Genomic DNA, 23,039 nt, shown 5'->3' on the forward strand with positions numbered 1-23,039 from the left:
CATGATTCACCTTGTCACAGTACGGTAGCTTCCAGACTTGTCCGCCACAGACATAAGAACCGATGTAACTTTGATAAGTTCGACTAATTCGCGTCTGAGTTGAATTCATGTCGAAGTTGTGGACTGAAGCTATCGATACAAGACTGTGAATCAAAATCCACTGTCAAAGTAAACTATGTCATATTCCTTGAGGCTCACAATTTATTGTTCACTTCAAATGAAAACCAATTTCCTGAAATTCGACACAACAGACTCGGACTTTGTGAAAGTCAATTATTTTGTACAATATAAATGTAACTAGATTCAATATGAGTATTCGTCGTAACAGAATTCATTATAAATGGTAAAATATTAAGCAGTAAAACATCAGAACAGGTTAGAAAATGTTTGCGCAAATTCAATTTGGTCTAAGTGAGCTAGGAATGATATCACATCCATGGAGAAACACACTAGATAATTGAAAGAGTGTAACAAAGCAGTAGGTAGCTAGGGATTTGTGTAGTTGTGTGATCTGTCTGCTTTTGTGGCAAGCACACAGATCACAACGATCGTTGTCAAGTGAAGTAAATATTGAGGGAAAGGTAACGTGAGAGATTAGGGAATGGAATTATGAACAAATTATAAACATAATATCGATACGATTGCAGTCTTTCTATCATCTCATACAAACTGCGCTTGCCGCAGGGATTGCGAATGCCCATGACGCTGATCAACTCCACGACCCGGATGGATGCGGTCATTGTATTGTCATATGACATTACGTGAGCGTTTTAGTTGAGCAATGCGTAGTTAGATGAGTACGCAGATAGCTTTTGACTGGCGCAGACAAACCGTTTAATAAAGTCGTCGTGTAAAACTGTAGACCATCGAGTACGCGCTCATCAGAAGTGAAGCGTCTTAAAGAGTCCGGCGTTCAAAAAATGTCACAAGAAAGTCCCCGTCGAACCATTTCTCAGATAAATATCTAATTCCATAGCAAAGTTCCTATTTTCACCGGTGTTGAGAAATAGGAGGTTCGTCGGTAAAATCACACCGATTATTGATCAGTCTACTCATTTGGCGGGTACCAAGTAAGGAGAGTTACGAGAATAATGAAATGAAAACTAGATCGATAGTTTTTTTATTTTCTATTTCATTTTTAGGGCTTGTTCTGATAACGTTTGTGAATGTCCTTCGGGCAAAAGCTGCGAATGCGCCATCGTGATGTCTTACGTGAAAGAATATATATATATATATATATATATATATATATATATATATATATATATATATATATATATATATATATATATATATATATATATATTTCTTTAATTATAGTGTAGTTATCGATCAATTCAGTTTGAGATAGTTGCATTAATGAATTGATATGCTTTATGTTTTATACAGTTGTGAGTTAGAGTTAACTCTGGATTAAAGTTAGTTCATTTTCAACGAGTTAGAGTCAAATCTTAACTCACAACTGTGGAACTGGACCGAGGAATTTTACGTGGCATCAGTTATGTAATTCTTGTGTTCTCATTGGCATGTCAGGAATTAAATATTATGGCCCGAATCAGCCACTGTGGTGGAAAGAGTTCCCTTGGACGAAGGACCCTTATCTGATTGAGCAGGCGTACAAGTATTTATACAAACTGGTATAATTTCCTCATAGATGAGACTTAACACGAATGATCCATGAAGCAAATAAATATTCAACGCTTTAAGACACAGGTCATATATGTATTGATGTATTGACATAATGGGTTTGTTATTATAAATGAATAAGTCCTCTTTCGGAGTTGTAAGCAGCGCTGTTGGGACGACCGGTATTCGGGATAAGATTCATCCAATAGTTTCTACCGTGTCTGTAATGAATTAAAAAATGTATAAAGAGATACTTCCGCGAAATATGGATACTGGTAAAAAAACGTCTGGATTATCTGGCTATCAGTTTACTTCTTGCGGTCATGTTCATATACACTCTGTGCATATCCAGCCGCGAATGGTAAATTGTGATCTTTTCCAGGAGGCCTGAATCCTCGTTCCTCGGACAACTGTAAAAATATCATAACAAAATATTCATTAGATTGTGAGTTAAAGCGCGAACGGATGTGATTTGGATATCGAAATTCAATGCAACATCTTGTGTATAAACCTCTTCGGCCATTTCACGAATATGATAACTCTCGAATCCACAACACCCTCCGATGTATCTCACTCCAAGTTCATAAGCTTTACGGGCATAATCTCTACATTCCCAACGAGTAAGAATGCGTGGCTCCATCGCTGGAAATGAAAACAAAACCAATTAATCATAATGATACCTATTTGGACATCGTCAATCTATATGTGATTTCAGCTCACCTAACAAGTACTCGGGTAGTTGAGAATATCCTTCAACTAGATACTCAGTTTCAGGAGATAGGAATCCGATTGGTTGCATCATCAAAAATGGAGATAAACCAGCTTCATTCAGTGCATCTTTCATCAATTTTATCGTTTTCAGTTGCGCGTTATAATCAAACTGGCAATTTAAACCCAAAATATCAGCCCCTGGATGACGGAAAAAACACCATTTTACATTTTGCTAACTCTGGATGACATTGAAACATGTTTGAAAACATCGCATGTTATTCAGGGAGGTATTTTTCTAGAGTGAAGGCACGATTTTACACCTCGTTTAGCCATTCTGACTGCACATTCTCCTGCGCTGATTCCATTCATACATCCAACTAAACCTATTCTCATCGTACACGCTATAGGTTTGTTGTATTTCTTCATGACATCAATCGCCCATTCCATCTCTTCGATTGAACCGAAAAACTGAATTTGAAATAGATTTAAAAACTAAAAGGTTCATTGAGGTTATAACAATTCGTTCTCATTGCAAATACCTCCGCTAAAAAGAAATCGACATCCTTCTTATTGTATACTTTGCATTGCTTTTCAAATTCTGCTTGGACTGCTGCCTTTCCTTTTCCAGCTGTGTAGGTCGATGTAGGCGACAAACCTCCGCAAACTAGTAGATTGTATGATGTGGCAACATCAAATGCAAGATCGCACGCTGCATGGTTTATCTCTGCTGCCTGTAGTCGCATACAACAATCAAATAGAGGTTCAGGGACACCAGGTCCACGTGGTGGTGAAAAGCTTAACAATCTGACAACAACAATTTTCAACTAATCACAATCGTAGAGCTTATATGAGCTACAATTGTGGTTACAAATGCATAGACCTAGCTACCAATACATACGGAAATACCATATAATTCCAATAATCAGCGCCTCCTAAGGAACATATGCCTTGAAACTCACTTTAATCATATGGCAATGTCATGAGCTACATTTCTGCAATATCGATCGTGGTTACAGAATTTGCCTAAGTAGCTATACATCATGATATATATGAAATAGCATCTTATTCCGCTATTCAATGTCCCGCTGTGAACAACATGTACACTTGGTTAGAATGTGCATATGTACCGATATCAATGGAAATGGGAGAACAACAGACTGGGTTAGCCTGAATTCCATCAAAAGATGAGTTCTGCGACAATGCTGATATTAGGAAAATAATAATTTGTACAGAAGCTGGAGTTCGTGGTTAGCGTTACTATTGCCTGGCATCCTGCGTTGATGCATACGTCAGATATAAACAATGAATAGACGATTTGTAAATAAACGCATCTGGATGTGACCTATGTGCCCACGTAGGAATACCTGAATATAGCACGGCCACGAGCTCCGACGAGTGCAAAAGTTATTTTTAGGTTGTTGTGACGTGTGTAGGTACGTTATCATTCCATATGTGGTGGGAGGAGTGTCGTGACAGATACATACGTCACAATCCGTGAATTCTGAGCCATGTGTGGTAAGGGCCTGCACACGTTACTAAAGAGTAAAATAATATAAAATGGGACATCGGGAAACATAGAAAAACGAGACTGGAATGGGAACAGCCAGAGCGAAATATACCTCTGAGAATAAAAGCATACGTATTATACCAACTGGAGAAGATTCTTCTAACCTTCATTTTCTATCACTGACAAGATCATATATCAAGACTTGTTAGCATCAGTTGATATTTTTCCTAAAAAAGCCTTTTGCATATCTTTGCACGAGGCTTGATAAGACTTAAGACGGCCGATCGATTGATCGAAAAATGTGGCTGATGGGAGAGAGCCCTTGCCAATGTATACCCATCAGAAATTTCAACAGAATGTACAAGCAGTTCATCTACCTGTAGCTACAGCGCTATCGCGTACTGACACTGGCGTGCTTTACTGCTATTCCTTTGTGTGAACCTGGCGGTCTTGCCCCAGCCTCTAACGGTCCAGTGGACCCACTTATCAAATGGTACATGAGCACTGATGAGACTACGATGGCCACTAATGAGGTTAAAATTGTCTAACTGAGAAATGTGTGTCGATTGGTTATCTTCAGATAATCTTTCACAATATCTTCAGAGATATCTTCACAATATAGACATACATTAGTACAGATGAAGTATTGGAAGATGATGATTCAGAAGATGATGATTTATTCGTAATGAAACAATTTCATAAAAATATTAATAATTAATGGCCATAAGGTAATGGTTTTATTCCATCATCCAAAATATATCTTTTATCGTCGAATGGATTTAAGCTAGTTTTTCCAACTTCATTAATGTACATCTCGTGATCTTCTGATCTTAAACAATTAATTTTATGTTTCATTACTATCGAGTTATATAAACACTTTATATAATCTTGAAATTCTATATGTTTATCAACCACAACAATGAGTTGCATAATTAAAATCAATTTCATCTTCTTTAGTCATAATTATTTTTTTTAATTTTTATTTAATAATTGTGCAAAATCACTCTCTAATTCAATTATTTTATTACAAAATTCATTTACTACATCTTCACCTCTAAAAGAAATATAGTGCCTTTCATATAATTCAGGATAATTTGATTTTATATAAATTCCATAAGCAGCATCTCTTCGAGGAACTTTTTAAATTGTATTTATGATTGGTGGGACTTGAATTGTATCTTCATTTAATTCATTTCCTTAATTCATTTAATTAATTCATTTGTCCATTGATTTTAAAAATTGCTTTTTGTTATATATTTCTTTTCTATCTTGATCAGTTAATTCTTTGTTCAACGATTCAAAATCCCCATAAATTACAAGTGGCGCTATATTTTTAAATTTATGATTAGTAAATTTCAATTTATAATCTTTTTCTGTTGGCATTATTGATTTGCAAAAGTCTATTATCACATAATTCTTTATGTTTTAGTTATGCATTTTCAGTTCTAAATTTAGATAAACATTTTCTACATAGATAAATTTTATTATGGTGATCACTTTCTGTTCTAAAGAATAAATCTATTTGTTTTAACCACATGAAATGTTCATTTTCATCTTTTTTTATAGTATAATAAATCCATAACATTTTCATCATCATAATATTATGTTAAATATAAAGCTTCTAATGTACAATCTTTAATATTTTCACCTGTTGTCTCTGGTTATTGCATTAATTCGAATATATTTATTCTTAAATTATTAACTTTTTCTATTTTAGGTATCATCTTTATAGTTACTGGATATTGATCAATTTTATATAATGTTTCATATTTCCGATAATCTGTTATTCTAAAACTATGCGTAATATCTTCTGTTGGGTGTAAACAACTAATAATTGACCATAGAAAACATTTATTATCTTCATTTTGAACATTTATCACTGCTTTTGTTGTAAATGGTAATTCAATATAAGATGATGCTTTAATATCCTTTTCTGTTGTAAAGTTTGAATCATTTTTAAATATTTTATTACTTTTTGATGCTTTATTCCTTTTTGTATTATAAATATTTATATCTAAAAATATAATTTCATTCAATGTTAAACCAGAACCCTCAAAATATCTTTCTTCAATATGACGTTTAAATTCATTAAATATTTTTTCTAACTTTTCTTTTATTTGTGTTTTTGAAATTATTTCTTCAGAATGTGTTTGAATATTATACTCCATTTTTACTTCTGATTTTATAAAACTTTTCCAGAAATACTAATTTTTGGATATTCTACATCTGTTACAAGGTCCATTATTTTTTCCATTATTTTAATATATTTGCTATTGTTAGGAATAATTCCTGAAATTCTGCTTTATTGTATTCTGTATACTGTATTTGATATATTTCTATGGTTGTTATTTCATGGTTTCTGGTCATGGTAATTCTATAGCCTTAGAATTTGTATAGTTCAATAGATATATCAGATATTGAGATTTTTGGTCACTTGTTATATGGATTTAGACCTGTAAGGTTGTGTTGCTGTATTTGAGTAAAGGGTGAAGATTTAAATTGAAGGTTTAGACAGCCAAATATTACGGTAAATTGCTAATATAAAGATATTCTCTTATGTCAATAATTATACAAATTTATTTATGGTAATTTTCTATTTGTTTGTAGTTAATCGTGCATCCGTGTTTGTGACGTCTGAAAATAAATGTCCTAATGATTTTTTGCCACGGAACATGAATCTTACGTATCGGTTGATCTTCACATTTTATTAACGTAATAATGGCTACAGCAGCAACTGGCCAACAAGATGTTAGGCCAAAAGAAACAAGAAATAGGTCGCTGACCGAAAAAGGTGTCGAATACCAGAAGGAGAATAAACTGAAAGATAGAAAAAGTCTCCTGAAGAAGCTGAACAACTTGTCTAGTACTCTTCTGTCAGTTATTGAGCACAGTGACTATGATGTTGTCCAGAATTCATACAAAGACTGGATCAAGACGTACGAGAATTTCTTGCAAGTTTCAGATGAGTACTGTCTTCTACTCAGTTCTAAAGAAAAAGAGAATTTGTCGGTCGAAAGTAACGAGATGAATACATACTTCAACCAAGTCAAAATGGCGGCTGAAAATACTTTGTCGGTACTCGCAAGATCGAAACGGTCTGCTGAATCCAGGAAGTCTGTTAGATCAAAAGCTAGTTCAGTACGCTCTGATTTGAGTAAGGGTAGCTCCATAATATCTGCTCGTTTGAAAGAAGAACAGAGAAAAGCAGAGCTTAATGTCTTGCTGAATAGTATGAAGAAAAAACAGACTCTTGAGCTTGAGAAATTGCGGCTGAAACAACAAGAAGAGTTTTTAGATTTGAATACGCAGCTGGAAGTTAGTGAAGCGAAGAGTAACGTGATTGAAACACTTTTAGATAGGGAATCGAATAAGTCAATGATTGATGATAAATCGTTAATTCCTGAACCATTTCCTACATTTCTGAAAAATGAAATAGCTGAAAATGATGGTTCTTACAGACCTTTGAATCCACGTGCTACTACGTTCATGCCATCTGATGTCGGAAGCGTTGTTAATGCGGAACCAAGAGGTCTAGATTCGATTGTGAAGCATATCAAAAAGCCGTTTGTTGAAATAAAAAAATTTGACGGAAATCCTCTTGAATACCGGCGTTTCATCCGTCAGTTCAATTCTAGAATTGCTGAGAATACGGACGACGACGATGAACGGCTAAACTTTCTCGAACAATTCACAATTGGTGAGGCAAATAGAATTGTAACAGGTCTTAGCTATATTGGTTCAACACGAGGATATCAAGCTGTTCTTACAGAGTTTGAAGAACGATACGGTGACTCGGCGATCATTGCAAATGCTTTGTTAAAGAAAGCTATAAACTGGCCTATGATTAAGTCAGACAACAGTAAAGGCTTGGACGAATTCTCGATTTTCTTGTTAGAAGTAGAGAATGCTGTGAAAGATATAGATGCATTGAAACTTCTTGAGTACCCTGACAATCTGAGGAAGTTGGTGGGTAAATTACCATGGTCGCTTCAAGATAGATGGAGAACTATAGTACAGACAACGCGCTCTGCTGGTAATACTATAAATCTGAATACCTTAGTGAGTTTTGTACGGAAGGAGTCAAAAAAGGTGAACGACCCGATTTTTGGTAAAGATATGATGGCTGCTGCGTTAGATCAGAAGAAAGACAAAAAGTCTCTGCGAATATCACAGGGTAGCCGAAATACTGTTGCTGCACAGACGGGGAGCATTTCTCATACGAATCAACAAAACTCATTTAATCTTGCATTGAAGAAACCATGTATATACTGCGCTGGCGATCATGTATTAAATGATTGTAAAGACCTGTCTAATGTGGTCTTTGAAGAAAAAATATCTTTTCTTAAAGAAAAGGCCTCTGTTGGGGTTGTCTCCGATCTGGACATCAGAAGAGAAATTGTAGATTGAAGATGAACTGTGATATATGTAAACGGTTGCATCCAAGTGTACTGCATGATGATTCTAGGTCACTTCCTGAAAACCCAGCAATTATGACACGAAGAGATCAGAATCAGAACACGATATCAGATGTAAAAGATGGAATTCCCTGTGGCGCCATAAATGATGGTGAAAAGAAGACAGATGGATTCTGTACTATGGCTATACTTCCAGTTAGAGTGAAAGTGAAGGGAAGAATTCCAGAAGTGATAACTTTCGCCTTCCTAGATCCTGGAAGTAGTATTTCTTTTTGTACTTCGTCGTTGTTGAAGCAGATCGGCGGTATTGGCAAGAAAGTGAGATTGAATCTCGACACTATGGCGAGGTCTACAATGCTTGATACTCAGATTGTTCATTGTTTAGAAGTCAGAGGTTTGGAAACTGAAGACGTAGTTTTCATGCCTGCTGTTTATACTACAGAGCAGATGCCAGTTTCACCACTGCATGTGCCAACAGAAGATGACATCCGTAAATGGTCGCACATGAGTGATGTTAAATTGCCTAAGATAGATGCAGAAATTGGTCTGTTGATTGGCAATAATATTGCGGATGCATACACACCGTTCGAGTTACGGACAGGCCCTGCTGGATCACCACATGCTTCCAGAACTAGACTAGGATGGGTCGCCTGGAATGTTATTAGATCTGGTGATGAAGACGATGATATAGTTACCGACACTGTTGACAAAATCAGCTGTGCTGTGAGTTCTCTTGATCAATTGGTTCAGGAAGCTATAGATTTTGACTTTCCTGAGCGAATTGCTGAAGATAAAAAACAATGGTCAGTTGAAGATCATAAATTTATGACGATGATGGAGTCCAATGTAAAAATAGAGAATGGACAGTACCAATTACCAATGCCATGGCGTGACAAGAATTTGAGGTTTCCCAATAATATTCGGCATGCTGAGAAACGACTGTCAAATCTGAAAAATAAGCTGTTGAAAAATGACAAGTTTCGACATGACTATAATGTCTTTATGGACAATATATTGGCTAAAGGCTACGCGGAACAGGTTCCTAATGAAGATTTGCGTTTGGAAAATGGTCGTATATGGTATATACCTCATCACGGGGTATATCACCCCAAAAAACCTGAAAAAGTCCGTGTCGTTTTCGATTGTCCTGCACTTTATGGTGGAGTGTCTTTGAATTCTCAATTGTTACAAGGGCCAGATTTGACTAACACTTTGGTTGGTGTGTTGATACGTTTCAGACAAGAAAGAACCGCAATAATGGCAGATATAGAATCTATGTTTTATAGAGTAAGGGTTGCACCGGATGATAAAGACTGCTTGAGATTCTTATGGTGGCCGGATGGTGATTTGAACAAGAAAGCCATACCATTCCGTATGTTAGTTCACTTATTTGGGGCAATCTCATCCCCGAGTTGTTCTAACTGGGCTTTACGCCGGACAGCCACTGACAACGTTAGCAAGTATGAAGTAGAAGTTACCAATACAGTCTTGAAAAACTTCTATGTTGATGACTGTTTGAAGTCTCGTGTACAAGATGGTCAAAATCCAGAATTTGTGATGAAACTGATATCTCTGTGTAAAGAAGGGGGCTTTCGACTCACCAAGTTTGTAAGTAATGATCGTTCTGTAATTGAAAGTTTGCCAGAAGAAGAGCTTGCTAAATCTTGCAAGGAGTTGAAGAGTCTGGATTTTGGTTCGCCAACAGAAAGAGCATTGGGCGTCCACTGGAATATAGAGAACGACACTTATGGCTTCAGGATAACTTCTAAGCATCAACCAAATACACGCAGAGGGATTTTGTCAACGGTCAGCACAGTCTATGATCCTTTGGGTATTGCTGCCCCATATGTACTGCCGGTGAAAATTCTGCTACAGGACTTATGTAGAGAGAAGCTTTCATGGGATGAAGAAATTCCTGAAAAATATCTAAAAGTTTGGGAGAAATGGCAGGAAGGTTTACCTGGCCTTGAAGAGTTGGCTATATCACGATGCTTCAAACCTCAATGGTTTCATGGTTCTTCGAAATCTTGTCAGCTGCATCATTTTTCGGACGCAAGTGATGTTGGGTACGGCACTGTATCATATTTGCGCCTTGAAGATGAAAATGGTCAAGTACATTGTTGTTTTATATTTGCTAAAAGCAGAGTAGCTCCTTTGAAGAAAATGACAGTTCCTAGGATGGAATTAGCTGCAGCTGCATTACTGATTAAGATGAATAAGATGATGTTGGAAGAATTGGAGTACAGTGTTTCAAATGTATATTTTTGGAGCGACAGCACTGCAGTACTGAAATATATTGCTAATGAGACTGCTCGTTATCACACTTTCGTAGCGAATAGAGTGAATTTAATTAGAGATGGTTCAAGTATTCAGCAGTGGAAGTTTGTAGATGGTCATCTGAACCCAGCAGATTATGCGTCTAGGGGTTTGTCACTGGATTGTATAGAACAAAACTCAGTAGTATGGTTACACGGCCCGGAGTTCCTTTGGAAGCCAATATCTGAGTGGCCATGTCAACACGGTGTTTTACGGTCCCTGAGTGATGATGATGTTGAGTTGAAGAAGACTTCTAATGCTGTACTTTCGGTTTCTGATGATGATCCTATAAAACATCTATTTAACTACTACTCAAGCTGGCATAGACTCAAACGTGCCGTTGCATGGTTTTTAAGGTTGAAAGATTGTTTGCTGTTGAGAGTAAGTAAACGTCTTTCTGGTGAAAACGCTAATGCTGAACGATTGAATACCAATAAGCTGAGTACTGATGATCTTCAAAGAGCCGAGCTGGCAATTATTAAATGCGTACAGGAAGATTATTTCAGGAAAGAATTAGTGATTCTCCGTTCAAATGATAGAAAGTTGATTCCCAGAGGTAGTCAATTGTATCAACTAGATCCTGTTTTAGAAGACGATATAATCCGTGTTGGTGGTCGGCTGAGAAAAGCATATTTTCTTGAATATGATCAACGACATCCGGTTGTATTGCCTAGATGTTCTCATGTGTCGAAATTGATATTGTTGAGTGTTCATGCATCGGTCGGGCATCTTGGTAAAAGCTCAATGTTAGCCCGATTGCGCGAGCGTTACTGGATTTTAAGGGCTAATCAACTGGTTAAGGATATAACGAGGAAATGTGTTTTATGTAAAAAGTACCGTGGTCAAGTTTGTAATCAGAAGATGGCAGATCTTCCTCAAGAGCGATTGTTGCCTGACAATCCGCCATTTACTAATACGGGAACAGATTACTTTGGCCCGTTTGAGGTAAAACGGGGTCGTTGTATTGAGAAGCGTTATGGTGTTATCTTCACCTGCCTGGTAACTAGGGCTGTTCATTTGGAGGTCTCGCCTACTCTGGACACATCTGGTTGTATTAACGCTTATCGCAGATTTATCGCACGACGTGGAAATGTACGTCTAATTCGATCTGATAATGGAACCAATTTTGTTGGAACCAATCGAGAGCTACAGAGGAATATTGATTGTTGGAATAAGGACCAAATCCATGATTTCTTATTGCAGAACAATGTCAAGTGGATTTTTAATCCTCCAGGTGCGAGTCACTTTGGAGGTGTATGGGAACGCCTCATTCGTTCCGTCCGTAAAATCTTGTTTTCATTGATGAAAGAACAAGGTTCAAATCTAAATGATGATAATTTATCCACATTGTTCTGTGAGGTCGAGTCGATTTTGAATAGTCGACCTATATCTACGTTATCAAATGATCCAAATGATCTACAACCTTTAACCCCGAATCACCTATTACTGTTACACAAAGGATCTACTTTTCCTCCCGGACTATTTGACAAATCCGATTTATATACTCGACGTCGTTGGAGGCAAGTTCAGCATATTGCGAATGTTTTCTGGAAGCGGTGGACATCTGAGTATTTGCATCTCCTGCAGATTCGCAGTTAATGGAATACTGCGAAACGAAACGTATGTGTTGGAGATATTGTCTTCATCGTCGATGGATCCATCCGTAACTCGTGGACTCTATCGCGTATTTCAGAAGTCCATCATGATCGAAAAGGTTTTGTTCGTTCGGCTTCAGTAAGAACGGCAAAGGGTACTATTTTTCAGCGTCCTATTGATAAGCTGTGCGTTCTCGTCGAAAATGAAATTAAACTTTAGATTCATCGTGCTTAACAGTCAAGAATAGGGTTTTGTTTTTGGACATTATCGTTATTATGTTAATTGAGTTTCTCAATTAGGGGGCGGGTATGTTAGGAATAATTCCTGAAATTCTGCTTTATTGTATTCTGTATACTGTATTTGATATATTTCTATGGTTGTTATTTCATGGTTTCTGGTCATGGTAATTCTATAGCCTTAGAATTTGTTTAGTTCAATAGATATATCAGATATTGAGATTTTTGGTCACTTGTTATATGGATTTAGACCTGTAAGGTTGTGTTGCTGTATTTGAGTAAAGGGTGAAGATTTAAATTGAAGGTTTAGACAGCCAAATATTACGGTAAATTGCTAATATAAAGATATTCTCTTATGTCAATAATTATACAAATTTATTTATGGTAATTTTCTATTTGTTTGTAGTTAATCGTGCATCCGTGTTTGTGACGTCTGAAAATAAATGTCCTAATGATTTTTTGCCACGGAACATGAATCTTACGTATCGGTTGATCTTCACAGCTATAATCTTCTATAGTTGTACCTTCAGAAAATCTAAATATAATAGCTGCAGGACCAATTTTACTACCTAATGTTTCTAAAATTTCAATTGTATCTTTTATTTCTAGTGAATTGATATAATTTCCAAGATTTTCCATATAAGGTTTATTTGAAATAGATTTAGTTTTTGAAGCTGGTTTCTTTACTTGTTGAGGTTTATCATCAAAATATTGTGTTCCTAAAATATTTTTATTTAGATTTTGTTGGTGTTTTTGTGATTCGAGATGTCTTTTATAATTCCTTTTTACTATAAATTCATTACAAACTTCACATTTTATTTTGTCTTTTTTTCATATAATTTAATCGTTCTTTTCTTTCATTGGAATTTTCTGGAGTTTCAAAATCTATAACATTTTTTTTATGATTTGCAGATTTTTCATGATGAGATTTATTAGATTTATCGATGTATTTTTTACAATACGGACAATAATATTGATTTTTATTCACATAAATATTTTCTGTCTGGTGTTCACTGTCTCCCATTTATCAGGGGGAAAAAAATTACTTGTGGTGATGAGTGATGTGTCGTACTCTCGTACTCTGGTATGAAACCGTCAACAACAATCGACCCAATTTTTTCATGATAATGGGTCCTGTTGGGGATACCTATGAAACATCAAGAATATTTATCAAAGCTTTTCAAAGTTTTTCGTAACTTCAAAAATGTTTGTAGACTGATTTTAGCGAACCACAGGCTGCTAGTCGGCCACCTCGCATCGCTTCGGGCCAATATTTTGTCAGCAAATGTGTCTAGGGTAAATACATGCATATAAACGGCGTCTTCGAAAATTCCAAAGCTTAACTGGATTCCGTCTACGGACGAACGATAAGTGAACGCACGGGACCGAAGTCACGACTAGGCTAAAAACAATCATACAATTTTGATTTTGAAACATTGAATCGTTGAATAGACCATTACGTTGTATTGTTTGGACGTGCTACTTGATTGAAGTTTTTCATCCGTCGCATGAAAGGTGAATGCTTGAATTACATCAGCTCCAGCTCGAGCAAATTCTTTGTGTAAACCGCTTACTGAAAATCAGGAAATCATTATTTTTCTTTACTTAACTTTTTCGTTTGATCTCGGATATAACGCTCAAGTTATTTCCAAAGCATACATTCAGGCACGAATGTTTAGTAAGTGTCGGATAGTGGCCCGCCCCAAGATAACATTTTCATAACCTGGCTGAAGAAAGTTGCACATCAGTGGCAAATTATTGCCGGTAACTTTGTTCAAGAATCACTAAGTGCTGAGAAAATGATCCATTTCTAAAAACTTTCTTTGGGCCCCATAAACAACCCTTAAGGACTTTGCGTCTACAACGCTCGTATTCATGTACCAATGTAGGTCTCCGATTTTTGGGCCCCGCTATTAAAAATTCCTGGATCCGCCCTGCTAGTTAGTTAGTATTCAAAATCCATGCCCACTAAACTATAGATCTTGCGGATAGGCCCTTGAAACGATGGGTAGGCGGACTAACTTTCATGTCATTTTATAGTAAGTGTTAGCCCCCTGTGAGTAGAATATGACAAAACATGTATGAAAACCTACCAGCATCGGGATGTTCTAGAACGCATTCGGGAGAATGAATTCCAGCAGTCACATATCCCCTTTTTTCAAGTGTATTTACATAACTACCGTCGCCAATGATTATACGCTTTTTTAATATCTCCAGAATATTCTGTTTAGTGCCCATATCTAGTTTCGTGCTTGCGAATATGCCACATTTAGAATTGATAGACTAATTCGTGTCAGCTGAATTTCATTCTACGTACGTACGTACCAGCGAGGTCAACCATGGGCCATTATAGAACTTGATGGCCTTGACATACGTTTATCGAATGTTTTCTTGTTTTTTTTCTGATCTTCGTTAATCAACGCCCCCCGTTTTTGTGACCCAAACAACGCCTCAGTGACCAATACTTACTTAAGTGGAGAGCTTGAGAGATTCCCCTAAGGGTTCATATTATGCTATTTGCAAAACTGATTTACTCCTGGAAAACTATCTAGTCTATGATCTTCCAAATGACCTCACAATTAACTTAACTAAATTTTGAACTGCAAATCAAGCTCCCAAAAGTGACTGGTAGATGGAATAATACAGACCGTGCCGAAAAAACATGTCAATTGTGTAATAATGGGATTGGGGACGAATTTCACTACCTTTTCAACTGTACATATTTATATGATATTATATTTAGACAGCGATGGTTCAAAATGATGTCCAAAAACGGTAGATGTTTTCGGAGTTTAAGCTAATGCGGGATTGCAAATTTGAAATCGAAGTTTTAAGAAATTTGGGGAATTATGAGATTTTGCGATTGGGTAGGTGATACAGGTCGATCGGGCTGGACCGGGTCGGCTGCCGACTCGATCCGGAGTCGTGCGTTGAAGTAGACATTGTCATTTGAAATAGCAATAGGCTTGTTTATGTTATTCCGTATGGATAACGCATGTATTTTATTATTTTAAAATATGTAAATTTATTGAATTTGGGAATCTTATTTGTAATGTTTAACATAAGGATCAATAAAGAATTGCATTGAATTGTCACCTGAAACACATGCCAGCAGAGGACGCGGAGCCGTATACAACAGCTATGATATTAAGAATTGCTGATCTAAATTGCTAATCGGGATCGTTCTCATGAAACCGGCATACTCGGCCCTAATATCGAAAATGTTTTCTAAAACATTTGAATATTGAAATTATATGTTTACACATTTTTTATATCGACCGCTTGTAGCCGCCGATAAAATTCACGCCAGCCCTACACAGATTTTAGATAGCTTCGTCATTCCACCAGCATCCCCATGTCAGGGTCTGACTTTTATGTCAGACTTCCGTATCGTGTATACATACGCCATTTAACCGAATAATCCGATTTACTTATCATTTCTATTTATGCTTGCCGCTTCTGATATAATCATGCATCCATTACTATTACAATACGTCATCTAATGATATCCAATGCAATATAACATTTCGACGTTCAAATAGAGCTCATTACATAATCACAGGAAGACATTCTACATCTTTGTCAATAATATTTTGCCAAATCGCTTGTTTGTGTACACATAGACAGTAACGCAGTCTCAAATGTTTTGTGACTTTCTCAAAATGTATCAAAAATTTAAGTAATTTTTAGTTCATAAGTCTTCAAATATTCATAAATGAACAGTAAAAAATTGTTGAAACATGTCGACTCAGCCGTAAAATCAACCCATTCACAGTCCCGAATGTGGGATAATGCCGGGCTTTAGAGAGCATAATGCCCCCGAGGTCTTCACATTTACAGATAAGATTATGTAAGCGTGTCGCGCGTTACACCGGATAGGCACACAATAGAAATATGAGCCGCACGTTCATTGATCATCACCAATTAAGAGGACCGCTATTGTGAAAATTGACTGCGGGAGGAATATTCCTCCCAAAGTCAATCGATGGAAACTTGACCAACCCTAACCCTAACCCCTAACTAACCCAAACGTACCTTGTCTCGTACACTCAAATATGCCGAGAAAAAGTATTATGAGACTAAATTACTTGCAGCCAAATCCGATATGAAAAAATCATGGAATATCTTAAACAGTCTAATTGGAAAATCTTCCAATGATCGGAGTAGATTACCTTGCTCTTTCAAAAGGAACGGTATCGTTGTAAACGGCTATGAAAATATCGCTAATGAATTTAATTCTTTCTTTGTAAATATTGGTAGCAACCTAGCCAATCAAATACCAGATACAGGTGTCCACTTCAGTGAATATCTGACAGATCCAGTAAATGAAAACTTTTTCTTTTTCCCGACCCACCCTGATGAAATCAGTCAGATTGTAAATGATTTCTCACCCAGCAAAGGCGCTGGTGCTGATGGTTTCTCTGTAAAAGTAGTTAAGAAAATAATTGATTCCGTAAAATACCCGCTAACTCATATTTAACTGTAGCTTAAATTCCGGTATAGTGTCGACTGAACTGAAGGTAGCGCGAATACGTCCACTCTATAAAGCTGGCAATAATGACTCTTTTGATAATTACAGACCGATATGCGTACTGCCTTGCTTTTCTAAAATTCTCGAAAAGATAGTGTATAATCGATTAACCGAATATTGTAACAAGTTTCATATCATTCAACCAAACCAGTTCGGCTTTCGAAAGAACCATTCAACTGCCATGGCCTTAACATTGATAACTGATGAAATTTCACTAAATTTAGAAGAAAAAAAATCAACTATTGGGGTATTCTTAGATTTATCAAAAGCCTTTGACACCGTTGATCACGAAATCTTATTAAGAAAATTATGTTTTTATGGAATAAGAGGCATCTCTAACAACTGGTTTGAAAACTATTTGAAGAATAGAAAACAATTTGTTCAAATTCAAAATTATAAATCCTCGTTATGTACCGTTAAAACTGGAGTACCCCAAGGCTCAATTTTAGGTCCCTTGCTTTTTTTATTATATGTAAACGACTGTATTAAATTTTCTAATGTGTTAAAACTTATATTGTTTGCCGATGACACACATGCCTTTTATAGTGACATTAATTTAGACAGATTAGTACGTACAGTAAACATTGAATTATCAAAATTGTATACCTGGTTTCAAACAAACAAGCTGTCATTAAATGTAAAGAAGACGTCATTTATGGTGTTCGGTAAACTATTGAAACATAACTTGAGAATATCAATTAACAACATAGAGATCAAACAAGTCAATGTCACAAATTTTCTTGGAGTTTTTATTGACAGAAATCTAACCTGGGACGATCAAATAAAATCAGTTTCTCGAAGCATTGGTACAATAAATAGAGTAAGATATAAGCTGCCAGTGAGTTCTCTTCGTACCCTTTATTTGTCGCTTATTGATCCTTACCTCCAGGATTGTAACTTAATTTGGGGACGAAATTTTGAAAATAAACTTCAGCCATTAATTGTATTGCAAAAAAGAGCTATCAGGCTAATTTCTAATTCCTATTATTTGGCGCACACTGACCCTATATTCAAATCGTTTAATATCCTCAAGCTCAAAGATATTAATAAACTTCAGCTAGGTACTTTTATCTACAGATCTGTCCACTCCGAATTACCGAAATCATTCGAAAATTATTGGAGCCAAAATTTTCAAATCCACAGTCACAATACTCGGCGACGTCAAGATTTACAAACACTTTCTTTCAATAGTCTAAGAAGAAAATTTTCAGTAAAAATCCGGCCCTTTACTTTGGAATAACATCAGTGAAAATCTAAAAAACATGGAAAATTCTAAACTGTTCCTAAGAAATTATAGAAAGCAACTTTGTGATTTTATCATACAGTTATTCGAACTAAAATTATTGTTTTTGGAATATTTCAGAAAATAACTGGCTTATTAAATGATTATATCTTAATCAAGCTGTTATCATAGTTTACTTTGATTGCATTTTGTGTGTTAAGGGTTGACTGTGAGCATATTATTTTCTTTATTGCATTTCTCTTTTTTTCTTTTCTCTTTTGAGGGACCTGTTTTATACAAACTATTTCTTAGTTTCTACAGGCCCCTCCAGGTATAATTTACTGTATTTTGTATTATGCTTTGTACACTATGCTGCAAATTATGTTTGAAAAATAAAGTGTTCAAATTCAACAGAATCGACAGTACGAACTACAGTACCCGACGATCGAACAAACTTCAACGAAACCGACAGTGGAAGATTGCGAAAAACGTAAAAGGGCTTCGCTTTCTTCATCCGACGAATCTGCGCCACAAACACCGAGGAAAAAGTTGATACAGGATAAAAATACCGTCAATTGCGATAACGGACCACTGAACGAATTAAAGAATAAGTTACAGTCTGTAATCAACCAAATATCGAACACTTCTCTTCACGGAACAGACCGTGAAAGTGACTTTCTCCGCAGCGCGAGTTTTGAAGGGCTAACGACCAACCAACTCAACAGAGAACAAGACACTGACAATAAACGGTTAAAGGAAATGTACAAAGTAAGGGGAAAATTAACGTCGAACCCCTCGTCAGAAGACATTAAAACGCTGAAACATCGTATCTCAGCGAGAGAAAAGGAAATAAAAATAATAATAATAATAATAATATTGAGCACACCACCCGTACGTTCATTTGAAATGCCCCTCCAATCAACCAACGAATTGCATGATATCATGCTAAACTTGTGGGACTGCCATTAATTGAAAAATACCAAGGTAGTCGCTCGACGATGATATTAGGATTCTGTATGTTTGTTGTATCACTGTTTGACATTATTTTTTATATCCCTCGTGTATACATACATTTTTCAAGAGAGCGCCTGTCAGAAAAGTACGTACATTTTTCTTTGACCTCTCTCCCCGTACAAAGTTACTACATTATTTGTTACCCCTCCCCAAAAACCGTATGTACTATTTGAAACGTCCTTATACTGATGCCTGATACCAGTTTTTCCCATTGTCAAGGTACATGTTTTATGCTTAAATTGAGGGACTATTAATTGAAAATTGCCGAGTCGCTCGACGATGATATTAGGAGTTTGTATTACTGTTTGACATTATTTTTTTAATAATGACATTATTTTTTTTTTCTTAAGAGAGCTCCTGTCAGAATAGTACGTACATTTTGCTTTGACCCCCTCCCCATACAAAGTTTTACATTATTTGTTTACCGTTCCCCAAAAACCGTATGCACTATTTGAAAGCTCTTTATAAAACGTACCACGAACGCATGCATCAGCAGCCCCCAGAGCCATTCCGAGAGGCTGCGTTTTGGCCTCCCTATCTGTCAGTAACCTATCTGTGGTATGGAACCATTCTGAAAACTGCGCAATGGGCCTGTTCCCCTGCAAGAACCATTCTGAGACGCTGCGTATGGACCGGCAACACGGTCAGAACATATCGCTAAGTCCAATCATATTAATTTTGATCCAAAGATTACGTTTGATGAATGTCTTAACCAATGTTTTAAACAACTGAGGCACAAATCAGTGTTGAGAGAACTGCGTCATGTACTGATTGATGCTGCAGGTCAGTAAATTACTATAGTACAACTACCGAAGCATAGTACGGTACTTAACTGTTAGATGGCGAACACATCTTTTATAACTGAATTGTAGCCTGGGCTTAGAATGAATATTGTGACTCCCTCAGACCACCAATCTGTTTGAAACATGTATCTTGATGACGGGAAAAACTGGTATTAAGCTTCAGTAAAAAGACGTTTCAATACATGCATTAATTAATTTCCCTATAATGTGTCGCGGTAAATACCGTCCGTCCAGCTTTAAAGTATAGATTCGAATCTGTTTCCCGGACTAAGCTGCAAAGATCGTGTATTGTCAGCTGACCTCGTCAGTACCAGTAATGCTGACTTCATAAGCTCGAGATTTTTTTTATTTCTATCTTATGTAGACATTTCATGTTACAGACAAACTAAACCCCATCAACCAGTCCGTTATATTAATTAAGAATTTGAGGGGGTAGCGCTCGTACGCAGTCCCCCATTACCAGAAATTGAAATTCACACACAATTGCTGTATAAAAGATGTTACAGATATAACTCACCACAGTCCGTTGCTAATTAAGAATTCAGAGGCCGCTTGTCGTCGTATTACACAAAATCAGTTGACATAAGCAACATGATCGAGATCAGCATCGATGACACCAGTTGAAGATAAACAGGGCCATCTGGGGTTCGAACCCAAAAATGACTGATACTAATTCTTAGTAGTCATGATGAGTAGAGGATATACAGGGGTGTCCCGGGTTCGGACCCAAGCTGATTGATTGTGAGTGGTCCCGAGGCTGAATTAGGATGTAGTTTACTCATCTTTGCATTACGATCATCTGAATTGGTTTTTCAATCATAATCGAGAGCACGCTTCTCTACATGTGTCATAATTTACAAAGTGTTTCCCATGAAGGAAACCCCGAGATCACCTTTAAATGTTTGTATCTAAAGTGCAGGTCTCGAAGATTATGGAAACTAAATGCGAGCTAGATCCACTCCTGGTGGTGCGTCCAACCGCAAAACAAATTATTGACAATTTGATCAAATTTTCAATACAACATTTTTATTCATCATTTTCTTCTTCTGTTTATTTAGTGTTTCAGGTTTGACTAGACGTGTTGTATCGTGACTTGACCTTGTAGGATCATTAACTGCCAAAAGCGGTGTCAGGGGCTGCAGTTGCTAAAAAGTTGGTTAGAGTTTACCACTAGATAGTTGGCATAGTGACAATTAAAAGTTCATTGTGACTGTGGTTTTAACAAACTTTTGAGCAACTGCTGCCCCTGGTATCCAGGGGAAAGATTGTTCAGGCACTTTAAAACTAGGAGTAGAAGTTTATATTCGTTACGAAACAAAATTGGCAGCCAGTGAAGCGCAGTTGAAATACCTGTAATCAGCTCAACAAATTATTGACAATTTGATCTAATTATCTATACATCAAATAATTGTTGATTTGTATTCACCATTTTCTTCTGTCTATGTCCGGTGAAGATGAATGAATTAAATCGAACCTAAAATCAATGGTTGTTTGACTGAATTTCTACAGTAGATTTTCATACAGAAATATTCACGAATTTCTCGTCCCATTAAAAGATATATGTAGAAATTTACCGCGTAGTTACATACTTGAAATTGCGCAAATATGTCGTACAGAAAATCTCTCTGTTCAAGTGGGACTGGTAAAAATGTAGTAATAGCGGATGGAAGTGTGAAAATTGCAAATGCGAGTGAAACTGTTACAAGCATTATTGTTGTACGTTTTGATTTTGTAGTTTTCCGATCGGACGAAACTATTTTCGAACTCCTGAATAACTGAACGATTATAACAGCATTTGATGTAACGATCAAAGATAAAGGTAGCATGTTAGATTGGATGATAATTACGGTGAAAACTGTTATTTGGTCAAATAATTCCCAGTAACATCCTGAAAACTGATCGGTGAAATGTATCGACAAAGTGGGCAGAAGATATAGAACCAGTGCATTTACTGTAGTGATTATCAATACAGCATATCTAGCGAATCTCGGTGTACATATCAAACGAGATGTGAACGGGAAGAGCACAACCGCCGCACGTTCTAGAGATATAACTACAATTAAAGACGAACTATTGCAGCCGGCAAGTATTACTGTAAATTCATAGATTTGGCAACTGATCAGTGAATCCATGATGAATATAGGACCGTCTTTAACGTGCAAGAGAAGAAACTGTAAAACAGGCATCAGCGTATAATTGATACAGACCAGGAAATCACAGAGAGACAAAACTATCAGATAGTTAGCGTAGGATAAACTGCGGAATCTATGAGTAAGCATTATGAGGAAAGTAGCTGAATTTCCAAAGGCTCCAAACAAGAACACGATAGGCAACATGACCAGTAACACAGTACGGTAGATTCCATACCTATTCACCACGGACATCAGAACAATGTAACTGCTATAAGTTCGACCAATTTGTATCTGAGAAGAATTCATGATTCACGAGGATGAACTGTTGAAGGTGGGGACTGACTGTAACAATAAACTGGCGCAAATTAAAGCCCCGTCCAATTTATCAAAGCTCACAATTCATTGTTTGTATCGAATGAAAAATCAATTTTCAGAAATCCAACACAATTAGTTACTCATATTTTGCGAAAGTTTATTATTGTGTAAAATATAAATCTAACTATATTTAATAAAAGTATTCGTTATACAAGAATTTATTGTAAATCGTGAAATATCTCATAGTTGAGCATTTATCTTAGCAGGTTGGAAAATGTCTATATATACGTTGTTCCGCCATTTCACGACATGTTGGATTGCGTTGACTTTTCTCACAGAGAGGTGTTAGACAACCCCCGACCCCACCAGGAGATGGCGTACCCAGTGGTTTACATCATCACCCGTATAGAGTCAATCGGATCGGTTCCATGTGCGGAATCGTCACCGTGGACAGTACCATGCGCTGCTGTGGATGTGCGGGGATCACTGGTCAGGATACAGTAGTGCGCCGGACACTCACTGGCTTCATCTTATCTCCCCCGCATTATATTAAAATGTCCCATACTTGTATATTTTTGTATATCCTTATGGTATGTTGTAATTTATTGTGAAAAT

At 36.6% G+C, this 23,039-nt stretch overlaps 2 protein-coding genes across 2 annotated transcripts; one reads left to right on the forward strand and one right to left on the reverse strand.

The window, feature by feature from the left end:
* Nucleotides 1-1,733: 1,733 nt before the first annotated feature.
* On the reverse strand, nt 1,734-4,014 carry LOC141902164 (S-methylmethionine--homocysteine S-methyltransferase BHMT2-like). The gene is made up of 7 exons (XM_074789804.1): nt 4,009-4,014; nt 2,877-3,068; nt 2,658-2,805; nt 2,347-2,535; nt 2,138-2,268; nt 1,939-2,036; nt 1,734-1,847 (listed from the first exon to the last, which is right to left on the reverse strand). Exons 1-7 carry the CDS (start codon nt 4,012-4,014, stop codon nt 1,754-1,756), a joined length of 858 nt encoding a protein of 285 aa, XP_074645905.1. The 3' UTR covers nt 1,734-1,753.
* Nucleotides 4,015-8,334: 4,320 nt separating this feature from the next.
* On the forward strand, nt 8,335-12,174 carry LOC141902165 (uncharacterized). Its single transcript, XM_074789805.1, has one exon. The coding sequence runs from the start codon at nt 8,335-8,337 to the stop codon at nt 12,172-12,174; it is 3,840 nt and encodes a 1,279-aa protein (XP_074645906.1).
* The last annotated feature ends 10,865 nt before the right edge of the window (nt 12,175-23,039 follow it).

This window comes from Tubulanus polymorphus, chromosome 3, assembly GCF_964204645.1.
Source record: "Tubulanus polymorphus chromosome 3, tnTubPoly1.2, whole genome shotgun sequence".
In the NCBI taxonomy this organism is placed as follows: Eukaryota; Metazoa; Nemertea; class Palaeonemertea; order Tubulaniformes; family Tubulanidae; genus Tubulanus; species Tubulanus polymorphus.

Excerpts from the sequence above, each read along its gene's own strand:
- LOC141902164 (XM_074789804.1), bottom strand. Across the intron at positions 2,536-2,657 it reads AGTCAGAATGGCTAAACGAG|GGGCTGATATTTTGGGTTTA; the intron begins GTGTAAAATCGT and ends TCCGTCATCCAG. Across the intron at positions 2,037-2,137 it reads TTCGTGAAATGGCCGAAGAG|TTGTCCGAGGAACGAGGATT; the intron begins GTTTATACACAA and ends ATATTTTTACAG.
- LOC141902165 (XM_074789805.1), top strand. The coding sequence starts at position 8,335 with ATGACACGAAGAGATCAGAATCAGAACACGATATCAGATGTAAAAGAT.